Source organism: Kogia breviceps, chromosome 11 (assembly GCF_026419965.1).
Source record: "Kogia breviceps isolate mKogBre1 chromosome 11, mKogBre1 haplotype 1, whole genome shotgun sequence".
Classification (NCBI taxonomy): Eukaryota; Metazoa; Chordata; class Mammalia; order Artiodactyla; family Physeteridae; genus Kogia; species Kogia breviceps.
This window is the reverse complement of record NC_081320.1, coordinates 52,799,132-52,819,905: the sequence shown is the minus strand read 5'-3', so window position 1 is coordinate 52,819,905 and position 20,774 is coordinate 52,799,132. Positions and strand designations below refer to the sequence as shown.

Here is a 20,774-nt window from a genome sequence, read left to right as displayed (position 1 = left end):
CCAACCTAACTCAATGCCATCGCAGAATGACGAATGAGCTCAGAAATAGACCCTAAGTTACTAACCATGCTAAGAACAGCAAAAGCCTTTGCTGAAATGTTTTAAAAATGCATAGGGAGTGCAGCTGGCCAGTAAAAAGCAGAGAGACAAATTCCAGTGAACCCAATATGGAATACGTTACATTCTAAAACTGATTAGAAATACAGTCTGATGTTTACTGGCTTCAAATTGAGTTTGGCATCAAGCATACTAGCTTTAACAATGCTGGCATTTTTATTATTATTATTTTAAATATGCCTTTGGTCTTTAGGAGCACATGTGGAGAGCTCAAGCATTCTTGTTTGTCAGGTTACATTTCCTAGAAATTAAGTTTGTGACAGAAAATGACTCTACTAGCAATAATATGGTCCGTGCTCAAATTAATTAGGTCATTGTTGTAAAAACTACATGGCAAATTACAAAGGTAAATTTACTGATATTGGCCAGAGCTCTAACCCCTGGAAGTAAAGGGGAGAAGTTTGGGGATGCTTATTTACCTGGGTAGGAGGACAGAACAGAGGAGGGAGGGATAAGATGCCAATTTTCTATTGGTATTACAAATAAAAATACTAGTCATTATCCACTAAATTATATAGTCTGAATATATTTTATGAACTTAATTAATATCCTCTAAATTGACACATAAAATTAAAACCTGCTCGATTTGAGATAGTGTTAAAAATGGGCCCTAAGTTTAAATCTTTTCTTAAAATCCTTGTAATAACAACACTGCTGACATAACCATGACCCAAATGAAATCTGAACAAGCAGAAAGGTACTAAAGATCCTTGGTGATTAAATCTCTTGCTAAAAAAGTGGCAAGGTGCCAGGCTGGGTCCAGTTTGATGCTAAGTGACTTTTATTGCACAAAGCTGGTACTACTGTATGTAAAAACAGACTTGGGCTTCGGGTAAATTTTGTCAAATGATTTCTTTGTGCAATGAGGGTGTGAACAGAGCAACCAGCGTAGATTAAATTAACATCAAGTGACGCAATCTCAGTGCATCTCCCTAGCTGTGCTACTTCAGTTAAATTTCATATTTTCCCCCCAAACGAAAGCCGAACTTTCTTTTTTTCACTGACTACTGTAGAAGGCCACCATTCACCTATTCTCCTTTTTGAAATACTTTCACTAAGAAATCACAAAATTCTGAAAAATGCTTCCCTAGGATTTGCACGTTTGTTATATACTTCAATTTGGTACCCACCCCCCAACATTAGCCAAACTGCACTAAGGCTGCAGTGTGACAATAACGATTTTCCAGGATTCTAAAATGTGCCGTTAATATGCATCCAATTCACCTCTTCCCTGAGCTTAAAGTTTGCTGTCCTGAAGCTGCCTGCACGTGTCTATACTCACTTGCATTTTCCAGCCCATGGGCAGCTCCACAATTAAATGCCACATTCACCAGGAGAAAGGTATGCAAAACAGATTTCAGATCCTTTAAAAGTAAAAGGCACAACTTGCAATACAACGAGGAATTGGGTGATTTGAGAAATTACAGCACTGTTTTTTAAGCTTTCATAGAATAAACACAGAGAATGGGAGGGAAACTTTCCCCCTCTGCTCCTGTTCTTGAAGTGAATACATATTTGTGTTTCCAATAGAAGGCCATTTTTACATTAACTGTCTGTAACAGCAGGAGACAGAAAAACTAACACAATCTCCACATCACACACAGGATGATCTTCATATCACGTGGCCCTATTTTCAAAACTATTTATAAAAGACAACTAGGAAAATGCACAATGCATCTTTTCTGTGTCACGGAAAGGGTAACGTTGGAAGAACTTTGGGATCTTCCACATTGTAGATTTTTTTTTCTTTTTGGCTCGCCGAAGTAAATTTAGCAGCCATGCGGGCCACTGTGTTTAATTAAGCTTTCAAAAGTCCTCTGACAATGCCCACAATTGTAAGACACTTCTGCGGCTCAATCATGCAATCGCTGTGACAGTTCTATTTACAATTTGTCTTAGAAAGAGTTTCTCTCACATTGTACTTTGACAAAACATCCAAGCTGCCAGTTCACAACCTTTCTCTGTCTTATTTACAAATACATCTTGTATATAGGACTCCCAGTCTCCTGAACATGAGCCTTTGGGTAATGGTCCCACAAACACAGGCTCCCAATGAAAATCCTAGGTATTTATTAGGAAACAATATTCTTTAGTCTCTGGATGTGAAGGTTAAATAAAATATTCACCAGTAAACTGGGGTTTTTGTTTGTTTGTTTGTTTGTTTTAGCTGCCATGCTAAAAATTCACTTCAGAAGTCAGTGGTTTTTATTCAGAATCACACAAATAAAGAGAAATGAAAAATAAGAGGTTATAATAGGATACTATAATTTATAGTCTCATTTACAATTATACCATAAAGTACATCTTCCAGTCCAGTCTGAGATAAGAAAGAATTCAAATGGGTACAAAAAGAAAAGGCAAGTTGAGTTTCTAAATTCTGAAAAGCATGAATATGTTATACTTGATTTACCTTTAAGTAACATGCTTATATATTTCTGGATTGAATTAGTATTTCTTCTCTCACAGAGCTTCTGTCTTACATATTATTATCTGGGTATGAGGTGTATTGTCTAGGAAAATAATTTTTAAATCCCCTGGTATCAATGTCTTAAGTTCATGATTTTAAGGAGAAAAAATGTTATATATCAATAGCAAGAGACTTCACTACACTTTACAGGACTAATCATATTTTCTCCCATTCTCTCAAAAAGCTAACTTTATGACAGCCCAACCCTAATTTAAAGATTTCTATGTGCAATAGCCAAAACCTCAAAGCTGACACTGTGGGATAATATTTTTTGGCCTTTTCTATAAGTGAACAGCAGCTCCACAGCCACTAATCTTCAATGAATATTTCCCCCTCATAAAATATGAGTCTAGAAAACAAAACAAAACCCTAATTAAAAGCCCTGACTTCCAGTCAAAGGCTGCTGATATCTGATGGTGGATATTTGACACATAACATTGATGAACTGGGCCCTGCACAATATAACCTGCCCATTTCCAGTTAAATTAGTACTACTTCAGTGGTCTCAGTGGATCACAATCACACAATATTTTGAATAAAATGGAAAAAAAAAACCTGATCAACATATACGTGTGTATTCGACCAGGTAAAAATCATCCTTTCTAAAATCTACTCGGCTTTGAGAGGCCTATGTACAGCCAAAACCCACACCATCTTACTGAAGTTTTAAAGAATACTCTATCTCCTATGTGAAAGCCCCAAATTCTAAGCTTTATTTATCTCAGGAAGAAGATCTGTCACTGTTTGATTCCAGCTTCCTGCCTATAAAACTGCATAGAGCACACAGTAAGTTCACATCCAACTTACATCCCTTTAATAAGGCCTTTCCTACACAACGCATTTAAATAACTACCTTTTATATGGTTGCCAAACATATTCTTCTAGAGACTCATCAATATATCTCTTTCCTAATACAGAGCATTGCTTCTCCTTTCTTTTTGTGACACAATTCAAATATCTACTAAATGATTACTCTTATTGTTTCCTTCCTCACAGTAAAAAGAAAAGCAGACTTGGAGTTGTGAAGACGTGCTCTAGAGAAATGGGCTGGGAATACACAGCCGTCTTCCAGAACTTTGCTTTAGAGGCACCTAAGGGCCACAACATCTTAATTTATGTGCGATGGCAGAATGTTAATTTCACCATGGGAAACTCTTAATTCATTACCGTGAATTATGAAAAGTCGTGACTCTAGTTACTGACATCTTGCTTTGCGATGTGACCATGCTATTTATGTTCAGCCAATTCCAGGGTGGGAATAGGTGATTAAACACAATGAAAGGAATCAAGACTTTGTAATTATACGTGAATGAAAGGTTTACCTCACCTGGGTCACAGCACTGGTGCACCCATTGAATATCTCAGATAGCTTAGGTAGCTCTTCATCTCAGTGTAATTACTTAGCATTAGCCCTATAAAACATATTTTAAATGTGCTTTCTGGGGGGCTTCTTTGAGCTCTCTTACTGCACTAGTCCTTAAAAAAAAAAAGAACCTTTATGACAACCAGAGAGTTAAGGAAAATATCTCTTCTTCTTCCCTACGTAGATTTACAACTGTGACAGTGAAAAGCCTTCACTATAGAGCCTTCCCCCCAGCTTTTAGATTTCTCCTCTAAGTACAGAGGCACAGAATTTTCAAGCTGGTTAATCTGAGACTGAATAACCTATCTGGGACCTCAGTAAGAAGTGTGGTTTTAATTCTTGCTTGACAGACACTGTGTTTTGTCTTTTAAACGAGCAGCTCGATATGTAAATACGATGTTACATCACGCAAGTGTTACTCCATATTTGGTGATTTAGAAAGGCTTTGGATCTCCTAAGACGACAAATCCCCTTCCGCTTGCTCTTGCTTCATTAATCATGCCTTACACTTCTGTTCATTTTCCTTCCAGTCACAAGACAGCACATGGAAATGGTCATTGCCATATCCTGCTGGGGGGCAGGGAGGGGTGGATAAAATCTTAACCTGCATGTCATATAAGCTACATGGATTCGAGAAAAATATTTTGTGAATGCAGCTTCCCTGGCAGCAGATTTCTCATTTCACTAAAGGAAAAGTATCTGAGTATTGTTGCAGGCAGCATTAAAAAAGAAAAAACAGAAAAAGAAAAAATGCCACGTTTGATTTTAATGATCAAATTCCAGAGGGGGGGAGGAGAAATAATACGACATTTAATCCCCTCTGGACTACTGACCCACTGCAGTTCAACTCTGTGGTCAAACTAGGTTGAAGGGACAAGTTCCAATGAATCAACTGATTCTATGCACTACCGTTCCGAAAACTGAACAAACCCTCTGCCTTTTGGGGGCAGCAGCAGGGGAAATAGAGGGGAGTGACCAACCGACAGGCATGCCGGTTTTGTTACCACAGAATCTGCAGTCACTTCATCTTGTACATTAAATCACCGTTGTTTCATTTTTAAAAATGTCTTAAGGGTCTCTATATAGTGTTGTTGTTTATCACTTAGAGTAGGGATTTAAGTCCCTCTGCTAGCCATTAATTCCTTTTCCCTTAAGCTGTTGAGAAACCCACACCCCTAGCTACCTTTCTGCTAAAATTAACCAAAGGAAGCAGAGCTGTTCAACGTGTGTATATATTTTTCCAAGAGAATTTTTACATTATGTTATAGCAGAAACAGTGGAAGTCTGGACTGGACATTTGTTAAGGGTGACATGTGGTTGTGTAAACCACAAACAAAATCAAGATACATCTGTCAAAACCACATCAGAGACAAGAGAGAGCACAGAGAAGCATTTATCATTTAGCTGAGGAGGCAGGCTGCAGGGAGCAGCCGTTCCTGTCAAACCAACCTTTTGAAATTTCCAACATGCCCTTAAACTTTTCGAGTAAGCATGTCTGTGCGCTTCAGCAACTGCCCTCTCTACTCTGGCCTGGCCAGTCGAAAATGGCATCTTAAAGTCAAGGTCACGGTGTCATCCCACCACGGGGCTGTGTTTAATTACAGCCCCATACGGGCTGACAGCCAATATGGATCCAAGGCTAGCCCTGAAACTCAGTTAACTCTTTCCAGCCCCTCCAAAATGCCCTTCCAGCCCACCCAACTTCATGGAAGCATCGAGAACAAACTGCACCCCCAGGGAGGTCTGATCAGGTATTCTGACTCAAACAGGTCACTGGCCAAACTACAAAGGCCTATACAGCCACTTTGCCTCTGACTTGTCACCAAGGCTGGAAATGGACCTTGGAAACTGGGCTAGGTGTAGTAAGGTTCAACACTTAAAAATGGAAGGGGAGAGAAAAGGAAAGAAATTCAGAATCAGCAGATCCAGAGAGAGGGTATCAGGTGTGTGTAACCTATTCTGCCTACATCTGACTCGGTGAAGTGGAAAATATTTATTTTTGTGTGTTCTGGACATAAGCAATAGGAATGATTATTTAAACATTACAGGGCTGTCATGGACAGTCACATGAAGAAATACAGAAAGCACTTCACCACTCCTTAGTGCTTGGCTACAGCGCCTCTGAAAATGAAAAGAAAACATGCAAACAGCTTTTCTCCTTGCTTCTCATTTACCTGCTATGTGTTCCTGTTTGGGGCAAATTCCTCTAGATGACGTTGATAAACAATCGTCATCCTCTGGCGTGACCTGGATGCCAACCTCCACGGGATTGGATGCTTTTTTCATCTCGATTGGTGAAGGGGAAGGTGGCTTATCCACAGCTTTTTCTAAGCAGAGGCTGCCATTGCATTGTTTCCGTTTGTGCTCGATAAAAATAAGAATGTCCCCCAATGGGAAGTTCATCTGGCACTGCCCACACGTGAGGAGGTCATGGTCCCCTTCTGGAGCTCCCAAAGGGCCGTGGTCTGGTTCATCATCTGTAAGAATGGCTTCAAGAGGTTCGGCTGTGGTCGAAGAAACAAAAGCACAATTATTAGAGTGCCAGAAAGGAGAGAATACGGGGAAATACATTCTCAACCCCATCCCATCCCAGCACATTATGTAAAGGGTTTCTAGCCTCCTCCATTTAATGCCCCCCAAAATGTGAGCATCTAAAATGCACACGGATGTGGAAACTGTCAACAAGAAAGCAAATTTATCAATGAGGCAAATCATCATATATTTAAAGAAAACTGCCTGACTTGCATACTTCCAGAGAAAACACACATACATACACACACACACACACACACACACACACGCACACCAAATGTGTCTGGTTTGTAAGTTTAGAAAGAATGTGACTGTTAAATAAATAGTTAATGCAGAAACATAAAGTAAGCTTAAATAATAACTACCCCCCAAAAAACTGGTAAAAACATGGATTGGAACCAAATTTGTTTCTTTTTCGTATAGAGTAAGTTGTCTACTGTGCCCAAGAATAAAAGGAGAGGTGAATAAACACACACACACATACACACACCCTTTGTGTGTGAACATATATAATCTAAATTACAGAGACATGGCTTCATAAATTAGAAAGCTACTACATCACACAGAAAACGTGCCACATTTACACTGCCGTAATAAGAAAAAGACTGCATTCACCTGTGAAACAGATCTAAATAATAATCATAACGCAGCATAATTCACACTGCCGAAAACCTTTCTGATCTCACTCTCAGCAGTGCCACAAAATCAAAGAAATACCAAATTCACTGGCAATTCTTCTCAGACACATTAGCTAAATGGGATACTTTCGAGTACTTAAGAAAATAAGCCAATTAGTCATTTTTTCATTCTGAAGAAAGGAATGTCTAAAATATTCTAAACATGTTTGCAGTTGGTGGCCCCCATCACGTAAAAATCAGAATGGTCAAGCAAACGCCACATTTCAGATCAAGGCTGAGAAGTCCTTTCTTTAGACTTGAAATACTTTGCCTAATGTTGTCAAAGTTGTCTAATTTTCTGAATGAGCTCCAGAACGCTTCATTATGGGACTATTTCTGCACACATAATCACCAGCGGATGGTATAACAAGGTAGATATGTCTTTCATTCCTGTTTCCATTTTTTTTTTTAACCGTGCACCAAAATACTCCAGCATCTATTTGAACAGCTTCTATCATTTTTTAAACTTCCAAAGGGGAAAAGAGAGTTGGTAAGTCTCTGCTCCTGAAACCTTATGCTTACTTTATCACACACACACAAAATTACAAAATACGAAACATATCCAGGATGCTGCCAGTTAATAAAACTGAAGCAGAAAATGTACAAGTCTTAAACAGTTAATCAGTCTGACCTTCTTTAGCAAGCTGCCAATTTCACATTTAATGAACTTAAAGCCACAGAGAATCAAAAAATAGATTTTAATTTGAGTGTAGAATATTGGAACAGATTTTGATAAAGTGCAAAAATCCAGTGAACTCAGGTTAAATTTATTTCAACCCTATCCAGACTGAATATTGAGGGGGAAGATCTGGAGTAACTCCCAGATGTGCTGGGTGAAATAATATTGAGAGAGCCCTGCCTAGCTGCACCTGTGCTCAAGTAGGACATGTCATAATTTCTAGCCTCTGGTACTCCTCCTAATTTAACATAAGGTCACCACAGGAATATGAAGGTTATATTCCTACTAATAAAGACAGCAAAGTAAGCACTTTTATTTCTTTGCCCAACATACTGACCAAAAGATAAATACACATGCATACTTTTCAAATAAAAGGAGACAAACAGAAAGCTTTTGCATTGTGCTTCTATGTCATTTTTCTCCTATTTGCTTTCATTGTGACCAAGTGAAGAACTGAATAAGGAAGTCATTCTCCAAGATCCCTCCTATGTGAATTAAGAATTTTAAGTACACATTAACAAATGTGGCTTTTGTTGTTGTTATTCAGCATTAACTACAAGTTCTGAGGTTTACAGATTGAAGAAAGACCCAGGAAAAATACTTCATTTTATTAAAGTTAGTAGTACATAGAACCTTTGCATAAAAACATGTTCTTAAACTCCCCCGTTAAGATTTGTTTTTTATTCCCAAGCCCTGACACATTTCTGAAAATGGAAATATTATTTGGGAGCAAAAGGAGATATTCCCCTAGTTATCAAACAGTTAAAGGTAATGTGGTACAAAACAGACTTGGTTAAAGTCTTCTAAATGTAGTGACTGAACTGATTTACAATCAAAACCAGGAAATGAAGTGGTAATTCAGAGGTTGCTGATTACACCTCCACATTTCACCTAATTAATTTTATAGGAGGCAAAGTTCTTGAAAATAACAAGATGATCAAATGTACTGATATAAAACCTATAACCTCAACATTTTCTATGCTCTTAACATAAATTATTGCTAATTAACAAGAATTATATCCTAATGTATGAAATACAGTTAACATCAGGCTCCCTGCTAAACATTTGGATAGTGATGTTCAGAGAAATACCAAAATGTTTTATCATTGCTACTATATTATTAAAAATCAGACGAAGTGGGGCACAAAGAAAATATGAAAATACAATTCTCTTGCTGTAGTCTACTGATTTGCATTGACATCTTTTCTCTGTGGCAATCAACATTTCCTTTCTGGGCTCTGATAATTTCTCTGTATTTTAATGCAAATTCCCCTTTCCCTAAAAACATTCCTAACCTCAGCCATTTTACCCCCTCCCTCAATTCAACTCCATCCTCCTTTACTCCCACACAACCACCGTTTCTAAGCTCCGGCCTAAGCTCTGGCTACAAAGCGGGGAGTCCAGGATTGAAGTGGAAAGGAGTGGGCAAATAATCATAATAATTAGCCGCGAATTCTCTACAAGGGGAAAAAGAAATTGAAAATAAAATGCTTCTGCGTTGAAACAGCAAGACTGACTGAAACTGTCTCAATGCCCCAGCGGCTGACTGAGATCTTCCTCTCTCTGCAGTTGCAAAGGAATAAATTTAAAAAAAAAAAAAAAAAGCCTTAGAAGAAATGTAGGGAAGGAGGAAGGAGCTAGCAAAAGGAGGGCTGCTGGGGAGGGGGAGGGGGAAAGAGAGCTCTGCCTTCAAGTTTGCTTTCCAAGTCCTTCCCTTTGATTGTCTTAACAGGGTAAGGAAGCAAACCAAGGCTGAAATGCAGAGAGAAAAAGCAAAGAAACAAAAGCGAAGGCAGGGGCGACAGGCCGGGGGCAGGGGGCCCGGCGGGGGTGGGCAGTGCGGAAAGTGAAGTTGGACTCCGGGACTCTGAGGCACAAAGCGAGCAGCGTGCTGGCCGCAGGCTCCGGCCGCGCTTGCTGGGAACACGTGCAGCGGCTGCCGCGCGGGGCCGCGGGGCCGCGGGGCCGTGGGGCCGGGAACCCTGGGCGGGAGGCGGTGGGCAGCCTGGGGACCCGACTGCTGCCTCCACGGCGGTCCTGCCTGGCCGCTGGGTGACGACGGTTCCCCAGGATTGCCAGCTGGAGAACTGGGAAGTGAGGCTTGAAAACTCGGCAGGTTAACCTGGTGCTGTCTCGGTATCAACGCACACACCAAAAGCGCGGGTCCTGAAATTCATTCTGTGTCCAGAGGCTCACACTTTTTACTTTGAGGGATCTCTGCAAATGCGTTTCTCCCGCAATTCCCGGCACCGGTGTGCGCAGCGCGGTGGCGGCGGCTGCGGTTATTCATTATTAATGACGCCGCTTGCCCGCATCATTATGATGATAACTATTACTATTGTTGTGATTTCGGGCTTCAAGGCGAGAGCTGCAGGAGGCGGAGGAGCCGGGGGGGGGGGGTGTCGGGCTGCAGAGCAGCCCTGCAAGCCCGCTGTGGCCGCCTCGGTCCGTGCTTTGCATGGGGGTGAGGGGGTGGAAGAAGTGAACCTGCAGACTAACTGCAAACTTGCCGGATCCCGCCCTTTGGCCTTGCCCCGAAGCCGGAGAGCGCGCACTCCCCTTTCCTCCCTACCAAAAATGCCCGCCCGAAAGAGAACGAAAACTGCACCCCGCTCCACTCCCGGAGCCGGGGGGTGTCGGCTGTGCGCTTCTCCGCAGCCCTGGCAAGAAGCATTTTTAAAGTCAGAATGAAGAACAAAGACATAAGGGGTGATGGGAGGGAGGGGGGAGAAAGGGAATTCTGCCTAACCGTCCGTTTCCCCCACCCCCACCCTCGCAAAGCTCTTCCCTCCCGGCCGAGAAATGCAGAGCGGGGGTGGGGGAGGCTCTGGTACAGGTTCAAGTTCGCTGAGCTTTCTTGATCTTGTTCTGCCTCCTAGCGACCGAATGGCTCAGCCAGCCCAAGAAGCGGAGGATGGGGGCGGGGAGGGGAAGGGGGTCCTGAAGACCGGAATGGCTCCCGCTCCCCCCTGCGCACCCAGAAAATTAGAAAGGAGCGACCACCGCACGCCCTTCAAACTGGTTCCTCAACGCAAAGCCCGCCCTGAGACACGACGAGAGGGGGATAACCCACCCAGCCTGGAATATCTCCGGATGGGCCCAGGGTGGGTGGGGGACGGGGGAGCAGCCCGGACTGCACGCCTCGGTCCGTCCTTTGAGCCCCCAATGCATCCTTCCGAAGAAGGGCCCAGCTTTCCCGAGTGCTGCGAACACTGCCCTTCCTTCCCGCCGGTACCTGGCCGGGTTGTAACTTCACACCGCCGCGCGCCGCGTCTGCTCCGCATCCGGCGCGGCCGGGGGAGTGGGGGGCGGGGGAGAGCGGCGAGGGAGGGATGCGCGGGGGTGGGGAGAGGGAGGGCCCCGCAACGTGCCCGGGCGGGGGAGCTTTCGAAGTGTGTGACAAGTTCCAGGGCCCAGTGAAAAATTCAATTCCCTCTGCGCAACCCCCTCAAACACACACACCCCTTTAAAAAATACATTACTGGGTATAGGGTGGTCCTTTAAAATTGCAGCAAAAATTAAAATAAGGGTCATGAGTGAGGAGGGGGAAGGAGGTGGGCCCTCTCATTCCTTTCTTTCCCTTGCAGCCAAACTTTCCTAAGTGCCCACCGCCTGCCTTTCCAGGCGCATTCTGTTAGCCAGGAGACAGCAACCCACTTACCCACCCACCCCCACCCCTAATATAGACTCACAAGGGCCCCCTGACCGACACAGGCCCGTGGTAGAGGACAAGAACTCAAGGGAGGGGTGCCTGGAGTCCCAGGGTCGAACACTCCCCAAAAGCATACTCGAACATACTACTCCCGTACCACCTACCACCCACCCCCACCTGGCTTGGCCGCGCTCAGGAGCTGGGGGCTGGTGGCCTGTCCCAGTGGGAGGGGGGCAGGGAAAGCACGTGGTGACCTCTCCGCCGCCCGGAGCTGGGGGCTAGAGGGGTCGGGGGTAGGGGGCGGACAGAACTCGCTTTTACGGCTGCTCTGCAAAATAAAAATGCTTTGCAAAGCCGAGTTTCTCCCCAGCCGATTTCGCAGTAGGGTTGGCAGGGAGGAGGTCTGGGCATTATGCTGGGGGGTCAGAGAGGACCCTCGACCCGGCTGGCGCTGAGTCGCTGCACCGCCTGCCGCTATGCCAGCGGGCGGGCGGCGGGCGCCGGGTGGGCGATCCCGGGCGGGGCGGGGGCGCGGCGAGGCCCGGCGAGGCCCCGGCGAGGCCCGGCCGCAGCCGCCGCCCGCTCCCGGGCTGCCGCGCCGCGCTCGGTCCTCTGTCTGTTTGTTGGCAGGAGGCTCCCGCACACGCGGTGCTTGTAAACATTCAGACACGAGATTTTTCCCAATCAAAATCCACTTCCACTTTTTTTGAAAATCTTCCAAAAAATAGTAAGAGGAGGGAGTTCCTCACTCCCTCTCTGTGCCGCCGGCGCTCTAAGTTTGCAACTAAAGAGGTTTTGGTGAAGGGGATAATTGTATTTTATCCTCTCTATTAGAGATTGTGAGATTTTTGCGGGGAGGGGGGCGATGGGGGAGTCAAAGAGGAGAGCGTGGCAGAAAACGGCCGGCGGAGCGTTAGGCTTCTGTTTGGGGGCAAGAAATTTTGCCCTGTTTTATTTTATTTATTTTATTTTATTTTTCACGTTTTCTCGCCGCCACTGAGGTTCGGCCGGGAGGGGCGGGCAGCGGCAACCCGGGCGGCAGCGGCCAGAGCGCCCTCCCTCCCTCTCCCGCTCGCCCCCGTCCCTTGCTCCTGCCCTTCGGCGGCGGCGGCGGCGGCGCGGGAGGGCAAGCGCGAGGAGCCGGCACAAAAGGCAGCGGGACAAACACCCACCTCGGGCCGGAACAAAAGGCGGTAGCGCCGGCCGCTGCTCCCGTCCTTCCCGGTTGCCCAAGCTCTCCCTGCCGCCGCGGCCCCTCTCCAGACTCGGGAGACTCCAGAGCGCCGGGGGCCCCCTCCCACAATCCCACGTTCTCACTATTGTGGAGATGACTACTTTCCTCCCGGTGCACACTTGACCGTGAGCGCGCTGATGTCCGAGGGCCAGTCTCACCTCTTTTCTCCCTGGGAATTGTTTTTTTAGACTTGGGCTCCCCACCCCCACCCCCCGTTTTTCTTCCTACGGTGAGTGGAAGCAACCCCCCTTTCCCCTCCAGTTCCCTCCCTTAGGTTTGCACGAGAGTTGTTAGCATCCACTGCATTGTCCATTATTTTGCAAAACTGGAGGGGAAATCATTGCATTCCTTTTCGAAAAGCGAAATAAAGCAGAGGAAAGCAGGAAAGAGGAGCAGTCAAATTGTTGTAAAATTAAATAAAATTAAAAGGTTCGTGCTATCCCAAAAGTGTACATACGGCTATGGTTCGGGATGGGATGAGATTGGGGTTTTTTTTCCCCCTCTCCCTTTAATCTCTTTTATCCCGACGCTCGGAGGTTTTTTCTCGTGAAAAAAATTTTAAATGCATGCACACACCCCTCTCTCCCCCTCTCTCTTGCTTCTCGTCCTGCGCGCTCTTGTGATTATTAATAATTATTATTACTATTATTGGGTTACTTACGCGAGAATTCCCGTTTGCTTAAGTGCTGGGGTTTGCCTTGCTTGCGGCGAGACATGGTGGACTGCGGGGCGGGCGGCGGCGGCGGCGGCGGCGGCGGGCGGACGACGGCTCGGTTCACATCGGGAGAGCCGGGTTAGAAAGAAGGAGACTCCAGAGAAAATATCTTCATCAGTGCCTTTTGACATCCAAAATAAATTAGAAATAATACAAAGATGGCGCAGGGAAGATGAATTGTGGGAGAGCCGTCATGGCTTTTTTTTTTAAGCAAAAAAAAAAAGAGAGAGAGAGAGAGGAGAGATAGAGGGGGAGAGAGAGAGAAAGAGAGAGAGATGAAAAAAATGGCAAAAGCCCCCCTGAGCTGCAAGTTCAAGTGCGGACGTGACGTCCCTGCGAACTTGAACGTCAGGAGTCTGGATGGACAGAGACACACAAAACATGGGCAGGGCGAGCAGGAGAGAAGGGGAGGAGGGAAGGGGAAGCTCACACCAATGGACACACATCAGGGGCTGGACATGAAAAAGAGACCAGGACAAGCCAATGGCCAGTGCGGGGCGGGGGAGGTGCGGGGCGGGGGGCTCCGCAGACGCCAGACGCGGCCCCCGTGGGAGGGGCGGGCCGAGGGGAGGGGGCGCCGAGGCCGCGGGCTCACCAGTGGCCGCAGCAAGCGCCGAGGCAGCGGCGTGGCCGGGAGAGAAGAAAGGGGTGGCGGGGGCGGAGGGGGTGGGGAGCAAGACGTGCGCCCTGCTTCCCCCCCCCCCGCATGCGGACCCTAAAATGAAAGATTATTAAAAAAACAAAACAAACAAGAAAAGACAGAGTGTACGGGGAGGCTGCAGGGGCCGGGGAAGCGCGGGCGGAGGGAAGCCAGGTAGAGTTGCTCCCGGACACCCTCCTGCGTGCGCACACCCACTTCCCCTCTCCGCCGCCGCCGCGCTCGCACCCCGCGTGCGGACGCCGGGGGCCGAAGCAAAAGCCCTGAGGCCGCGGCTGCGCTCGGGAAACTTTGCCCGAGGAGAGAATGGCAAAGAAAAATCACCCGAAGTTGAGAGCTGAGCCTCCAACTTACAGCTACGCGGCAGGCTACGGGAAGGAGCGCGCGGCGAAGCAGAGTCCAGCTCAAGTTTGGAGGGTTGCGGGTCCGGAAGGGCAGCGCCGGGGCCTCCGGGAGCCCGGGCGGCCTGGAGAGAGGGGGCAAGGGCGAGGGAAGCGGTGCAGGCCAGGGCCGAAGGGCCGGGAGGGCGCGCCCCAGGCCAAGCAGGGGGGTCGGGGATCTGAACGTCCCGACAAACGATAGGGTCTGAATGCAACTGGGACCAGGGAGTCGAAGCTCTCAACGGTCGCGGAAAGGGAGAGAAAGGCCGAGGAATAAAAAACAGGGAGCCGGACTCGGGGCAGGTTCCAGCCCCGGGAGTGGAGTGCCCGGACCCAGGGCGAGGGAGGCGCCGAGGCGTCCACCTCCACGGAGCTGCTGCCGGCCAGAGGACAAAGCCCGGGCAGTCCCGGGAGTCCCAGTCCCTGGGAACTTGCTCCCGGGGCCGCGGGAGGTCCCCAAGCCAGGTCCCAAGGAAAGACACACCCCCTCCCACTCCAGAGCTACTGCAAAAGCACAGAGGAATGGCAAGAAAGTGTTTCTTACGGGCAGAGCACAAGTAGTCCAGTGCTGTTACCCGGAGAAAGAAAATGGGGAATGAAGAAAGAGCGACTGGCTCGCGGGAGCCGCGGGGAAGCCACAGTGATGGGGTGACAGCCCCGGGTCAGCGCCACGCTCCCCGGGCGCCCCGGGCGGAGCCGCACACCCCGGAGCCCGCAGCCCCCCTCTGGCCTTTCTGCAGACGTTCCCAGGAAATTAGGGAAGACCTGTTGGAAATAAACCCCTGTCTCTTTAATGCGCGCGCGCGCGCTACTGCTGTCAAAAAGCGGGCTTCACTCTGGCGTGGGATACTTTCAGTTTTACGTAAAATGTACAGCAACAGCACCCCCTGCGATTGGAAAGTTTATTCAGAAACGTGCCCGCAAAGTCCCCCGGCGTCTCCCGCCTCCCAGCCTCCCCGCCTGCCTGCGCCACCCTGTAGCCTCAGCCGACGCCGACGCCGAGACCGCGCTGCGATTCCAGATCCGGAAGGGCACGGGGGGAGAGGAAAATGGACTCAGGTCCAAGGGAGGCGCGGAGGGTGCAGGGCGGAGGCGGAGAGCCGCGGCCCGCGACACTCCGAGCTGCAGGTGGACGTGTGTGAGTGTGTGTCTGCAGAGCGAGGAGCCTTCCTTCGCTCTCCTCCAAGCGGCTCCACAACCCCTTGTGTCTTCTCTTCCCCCTCCTCAGTCTAAGGGACGTCGTTTTCGAAAATTCACCTACCCGGCGCGGGGCTTTATTGTTTTAAGCGAGGGCCCCGGGCTTGCATGCGCGCACCCATCTCCGAGCCGCGCCGGCCAGCGGCTGTTTATTCATATGTTGCCTTCATAAAGTTTCAAACCCATTAGAAAATAACTGGTTTGCCTAGCTCGGCGAAGCTTCGGGCCCCTCTAAGGAAGAAAAGGAGGTTTTAATGCTCAACATTAGGAGAGATGTGGGCTGGACTGGGTTTGTGTAAATATGGTTTGTTGTTATTGTTTTCCTCCAGTTTAAGGGGGGAAAAACTAAAAACCTGTTTAAGAAGCAGGAAGATTCACTTGCAGTAAAGCTCTGTAGCGTGTGCGTTACACCAGTTCCCCTTTTTCACGAGTTCTTCAGAGCAGGTCAGCATCTCTTTTCCACTACTGTCTTATTTTTTTGTCTTGTTCAACTAGCCTTGGAGCGACCAAAAGAATGTTATTGCAGGGGAGGGGTGGGGGGAGCGGGACGTGGAGGAGAATGGTTGGAGGGAAGGTGAGGAGAAGGAAGAAAAAAGTACAACTGGAGGCCTTTGAAAAATAAATAAATAAAATAAAAGCCCCTTCAGGTAACAATAGTGAGTCAGTCAGATTCATTCGGAACCGAGCTTTTCAAATTTAAATATTTTTCCCATCCATCCATAAAAGTCCATATATAGAAAAGGTATATAAATGGGTGAATGTGTGTTGTGGAACTATATATGTATGATTTATATATAATGGTGTGTATAAAGCTTTTCAGGGTTGGCTGTAGTGTAAAAAGTAATGACTTTATTACCTCTGAAAGGTTCTGTGGTTCACATTTAACAGTCTTCTGAATTACAATTCATTACACAATTGTGTGCTCTCTAAAACCGGCACCCTATCAGGGCCGCTATCTGTGGTTATTTCCAATAAATAACTGGCAACATTTTATTGATTTTCTTTTTTTAAAAAAATCATAGCAAATTAGGCACTTAGTTACAAGTAGGTCTGCTATGTTACTGCACTCGTTTCAGATTCCAGGGGGTTCCTTCCGAAACCACATGTTAAAACATAACATTTAAACCCCAGTTTTGCAGCTGCTTTCCCTGGGTACCCATGGAAAGGTAAGTAGCGACGTTTCCACCGTTAACATATATTTAATTTCACCATCATAAAATGCCCGGAGTGAAATAGGAACTGCCCTCCACTCCCGCCCCTCCCCCAGCCTGATTTCACCCAGTCCAGAAAACCAGGGCTGTGTATCGGCATTTGATTCCTTCCTCGTCGCGGACCCCCACTCGCGGTCCCTCCTGCTCGCCCCTACGAGTGACGCCCCCTCCCTCATTGCTGCTGGATGCTCGCTAAAGCGCCCAAAACTGGGGGAGGGGGAAGGTTTGTATGTGTGTTTAAATAAATTTTTAAAATGTGCTGTTTTAAGAGCTTTGAAAATATTACGTAAGTATTGATTAATGATGCAGGTGGGTTTGTAGAGGTGTGAAAGGTCACTTTAAACGCGCACACTTGGATACACAATAAGTATATTTACTTTCCAAAAAGTAGCTTTCAGAAAATAATAAATTATGACAACGTTAAAATTATTTTCTGGCCGTTCGGTTAACTTCATTTGGAGCTGTAGAACCTTTCCTGATTCCACTGAGGAGCTAATACGCTCTGTGGGCTCTTTCCCAAACCTTTGGTGACGACACTGCGTGTAAACTCCAGGCCAACAGACGACCCCTCCCCTCCCCTCCCCTCCTCCCCCTTTCTATCTTGCCCGCGGAGGAGACTCCCCAGGACTTCCTGCAGTATATATTCTGCCTCTGATCTCGTACTTAATAGCCAAGTCCTGTTTTATGCTTTATAATGTGTTGACAAGTTTTCTAACAGACTTTCTGAAATAATACACATATATTCACGTCGGTTAGAAACCCACCGTATTTTTAGAGTCGAGTAGATCTATACCCTAATGCAGTGAGAGAGTGTAAATCATAGAGGATTTCATAGTCCTTTCAGTAGTTTTCGGTATGAAGTATGAGCCGCGTGGCCTCCAGACGTAACCTTTTAGAAAAAAAGACAGTGCTTTTATTTTATGGTGTAAAGTGCTTTTAGCTCCAGGGCTCTGAACGTGAATGTGGTCAACAAACAGCTCCAAGAGGGAGACTTAATACAGTCCCAGCCTTCGTGCCGAGGATCGCCTGGCTCGGGGGACTCGGACTGAGCTGGAGAATGAAGGGTTAAAAGGTCTGATGGAAACTGCAAGATTCAAATAAAATATTCACTGTCTGCCTTTAGCGGGAAACACCTTTATAGACTTAAAGATAAATAAATGAATGACTGAATGAATGGTTAATACAATCGCTCCCACCTTGCTTTTACTTCATTCTTCTTTTTTTTTTCTTCCTAATGTAATTTCAGAAAATAAAGAATGGGCAGTCATCTTGATAAAAATAAAACTGAGGTTTGGATTCATCACTTGGCATAGGTTTTGGGGTTCTTAAGGGTGGGAGTGCTAGGGTGTTGTTAAGACAAAGGAAAATTAATTTTAAAAAGGAAGGGAGGTTGTGCTTGAGGAAGGGGGTGGGCTTTGTGTGGGGGCCCCAAATTGAAAGGTGAGCATGAGGGCCACAGTCCCCTCTTCTCCCCAGCCTTCCTCAGCCCTGACCCCCCTATAACATTTCTTCCTCCTCTGCTCACAGTGTGATCCAGAGCCTGGAACCTAAGGAGGCCCCTGGAGGGCAGTGTCTACACCTGAAAAGGCAGACTTCCTCCAGTGGGGTTCCTGGGGGAACAGTTAGTATGGCATTTCTCCAGAGGCTCCCTGGGCCTTTAGCTGACTGGCAGGCTACTTCACATACCTGGATGGAGCCCCTCAAAAAAATAAAGAAGGGAGGAAAGAAGGGAAGGAAGGAAAGAAGGAAAGGAGGGAGGAAGGGAAGGAAAGTAGGAAGTCAAAAGCTGAATCTGCTCTAAATAAGTCTATACTTACCTCTAGACTGGGCTGCTGTGTGCTGAGTCAACAGTGTGTGTGTGGAGGGGGACCGTGGGCAGCAGTCTCACCACTTAAGTAAGAGGCTCCTTTGAAGACAGCAAGGAGTTCTGGTTAGAACACTGAAATTTAGCTCCCTAACACTGACATCAAAGACACATATGTGCTGGGCAGTGAAACCAGTCCAATGGACCGCATTAGAAACATCCAAATGCAATGCTTAGCACACAGTAGATTCTCAATAAATGGTTTTTGAGTGAATAAGTGAATAAATCCTATCACCACATAAATGAAAACAACATAACCATACAAATTCTATTAGTTTCCCCCAGAGCCAATAAGGCTTTCATCAGGCAACTCTGTTATAAGAGTACATTTTAGCCTAAAAGTGATTCCCACCAAGGATGGTGAGCTCCAAAAGATTACCACAAAGATCAAAACAGCTAAACACTTAAGAACACAACGCAAGATATTTTCATCACCTCCAGCAGCCTACATAATCAATTATCTTCCAAATAAACCAGTGTCAAGAACCGGGTATCATAAGATTCACTTTTTTAACATTGCTTTTTGGATATGTTCAAATCTGGTTTCCCAAATGAGAGCACTTCTAAAGGAAAAAAATACAATCAGAAAAAAAAATGAAAAATATCTCAAACTTCATTTTCTGTGCACCCTCCCCCAATAGATCTTTTGCTTTTAACAAGGGAATCATTTTTTTAAATACATGTTTTTCACACCCAGTCTTAAAAACAAGCTTCACCTATTTCCCTTTTTTTGTGGGGAGGGGGTAAATAAGAGGAAAAGCAACACACACACACACACACACACATCTGGTCTGACATTTTGTACAGCAAGTTTCAGCCCAATGTGATTTAAAACAATGTGTGTTAAAAACCTCTTAAAATTTGGGTTTATAATGGAAACACTGACAGACTCTTAATTATAGCAGTCCTGCCAGACACTGCTATAATGAAATAGTTGTGCTTTCATTACTACAGAGGCACTATAGTTAGGGGTCTGTCAGTGTTTCTATAATAAACCCCAAGTTTAAGAGGTTTATAACTTGGGCTATTTAAATGGCACTGGGTGGAATTCAAGTTATCAGTCCAGATGTGAAGTTGTTTTATAAAAGAATAACTCAGTAGAGGAAGAGCTTTTGGAGATATTTCCTCTCTCTCTCCCTTTCTCTCTCTCTCCTTCCTCCCCCCAGCTTCTCCACTCCCTCCCACCTTCCCTTCCTCCCTCCCCTCCTTACACATCACAGAAATGATTTTTACTGGTTTCAGATGGTCTTATTGCCCACTTCCAGCTATGACTTCACTCACTGTCTAAAAGGAAAATTTATAGGCAGCTAGTCCTTTATTTGGACAAGTACTCTTTGCCATTATTATAATTTTTTACTATTTTATTATCCTGGAATACATACACACAACACACACAAACCAAAAAAAGTCAAGACTGTATGTCAAGGAATGCAACCTCATACACGTACACAGAGGTATACATTCTGATGAAAAAGTATAAATTTACTGAAGAGGAGAAATAAAGCACCTGAAATCTTCTTTATCTTGTCTATCAACTGTGTAGTAAAAACAAAAGAAGTATTACCATCTTATTGCAAAAATTTGTAGCTTTCCTTTTTTTTTTTTTTTTTGTGGTACGCAGGCCTCTCACTGTTGTGGCCTCTCCCGTTGCGGAGCACAGGCTCCGGACGCGCAGGCTCAGCGGCCATGGCTCATGGGCCCAGCCGCTCCGCGGCATGTGGGATCTTCCCGGACCGGGGCACAAACCCGTGTCCCCTGCATCGGCAGGCGGACTCCCAACCACTGCGCCACCAGGGAAGCCCCAAAATTTGTAGCTTTCCTGATAGCACTTGGTTTGTTCAGAAAAGCAACAGCTAGCACTGTGCAGTCAGCACTGGACTATCCAAGGACTCTACACAAACACCATGTATGTCTCTGCTTGACTTTGAATGTTGACAGTTTGATGAAGAATTTATCTTGGATTATCTAATGGACCAGAATTTTGAAATATGTTCTATTAACCTGATATACCATCACCATAATGTATGT

General features: G+C 46.1%; 2 protein-coding genes across 9 annotated transcripts in view; one reads left to right on the top strand and one right to left on the bottom strand.

The window, feature by feature from the left end:
* The window catches only part of BCL11A (BCL11 transcription factor A), a 98,582-nt gene extending 83,358 nt beyond the window's left edge, over positions 1-15,224 (bottom strand). For 3 of the 8 annotated variants that reach the window (XM_067007558.1, XM_067007560.1, XM_067007557.1), the window contains exons 1-2: positions 11,071-11,120; positions 6,122-6,451 (exon numbers count right to left, since the gene is read on the bottom strand). In XM_067007558.1, the coding sequence (XP_066863659.1) occupies positions 6,122-6,451; positions 11,071-11,119 (379 nt within the window). In that variant the 5' untranslated portion in view covers position 11,120. Of the gene's footprint in view, positions 1-6,121; positions 6,452-11,070; positions 11,121-13,382; positions 13,982-14,448 lie in introns of those variants that run through there. The other 5 variants (XM_067007559.1, XM_059079245.2, XM_067007561.1 and 2 more) reach the window with 5 other exon arrangements.
* The window catches only part of PAPOLG (poly(A) polymerase gamma), a 419,007-nt gene that overhangs the window by 209,782 nt on the left and 188,451 nt on the right, over positions 1-20,774 (top strand). The gene's annotated exons all lie outside the window — the stretch shown is intronic.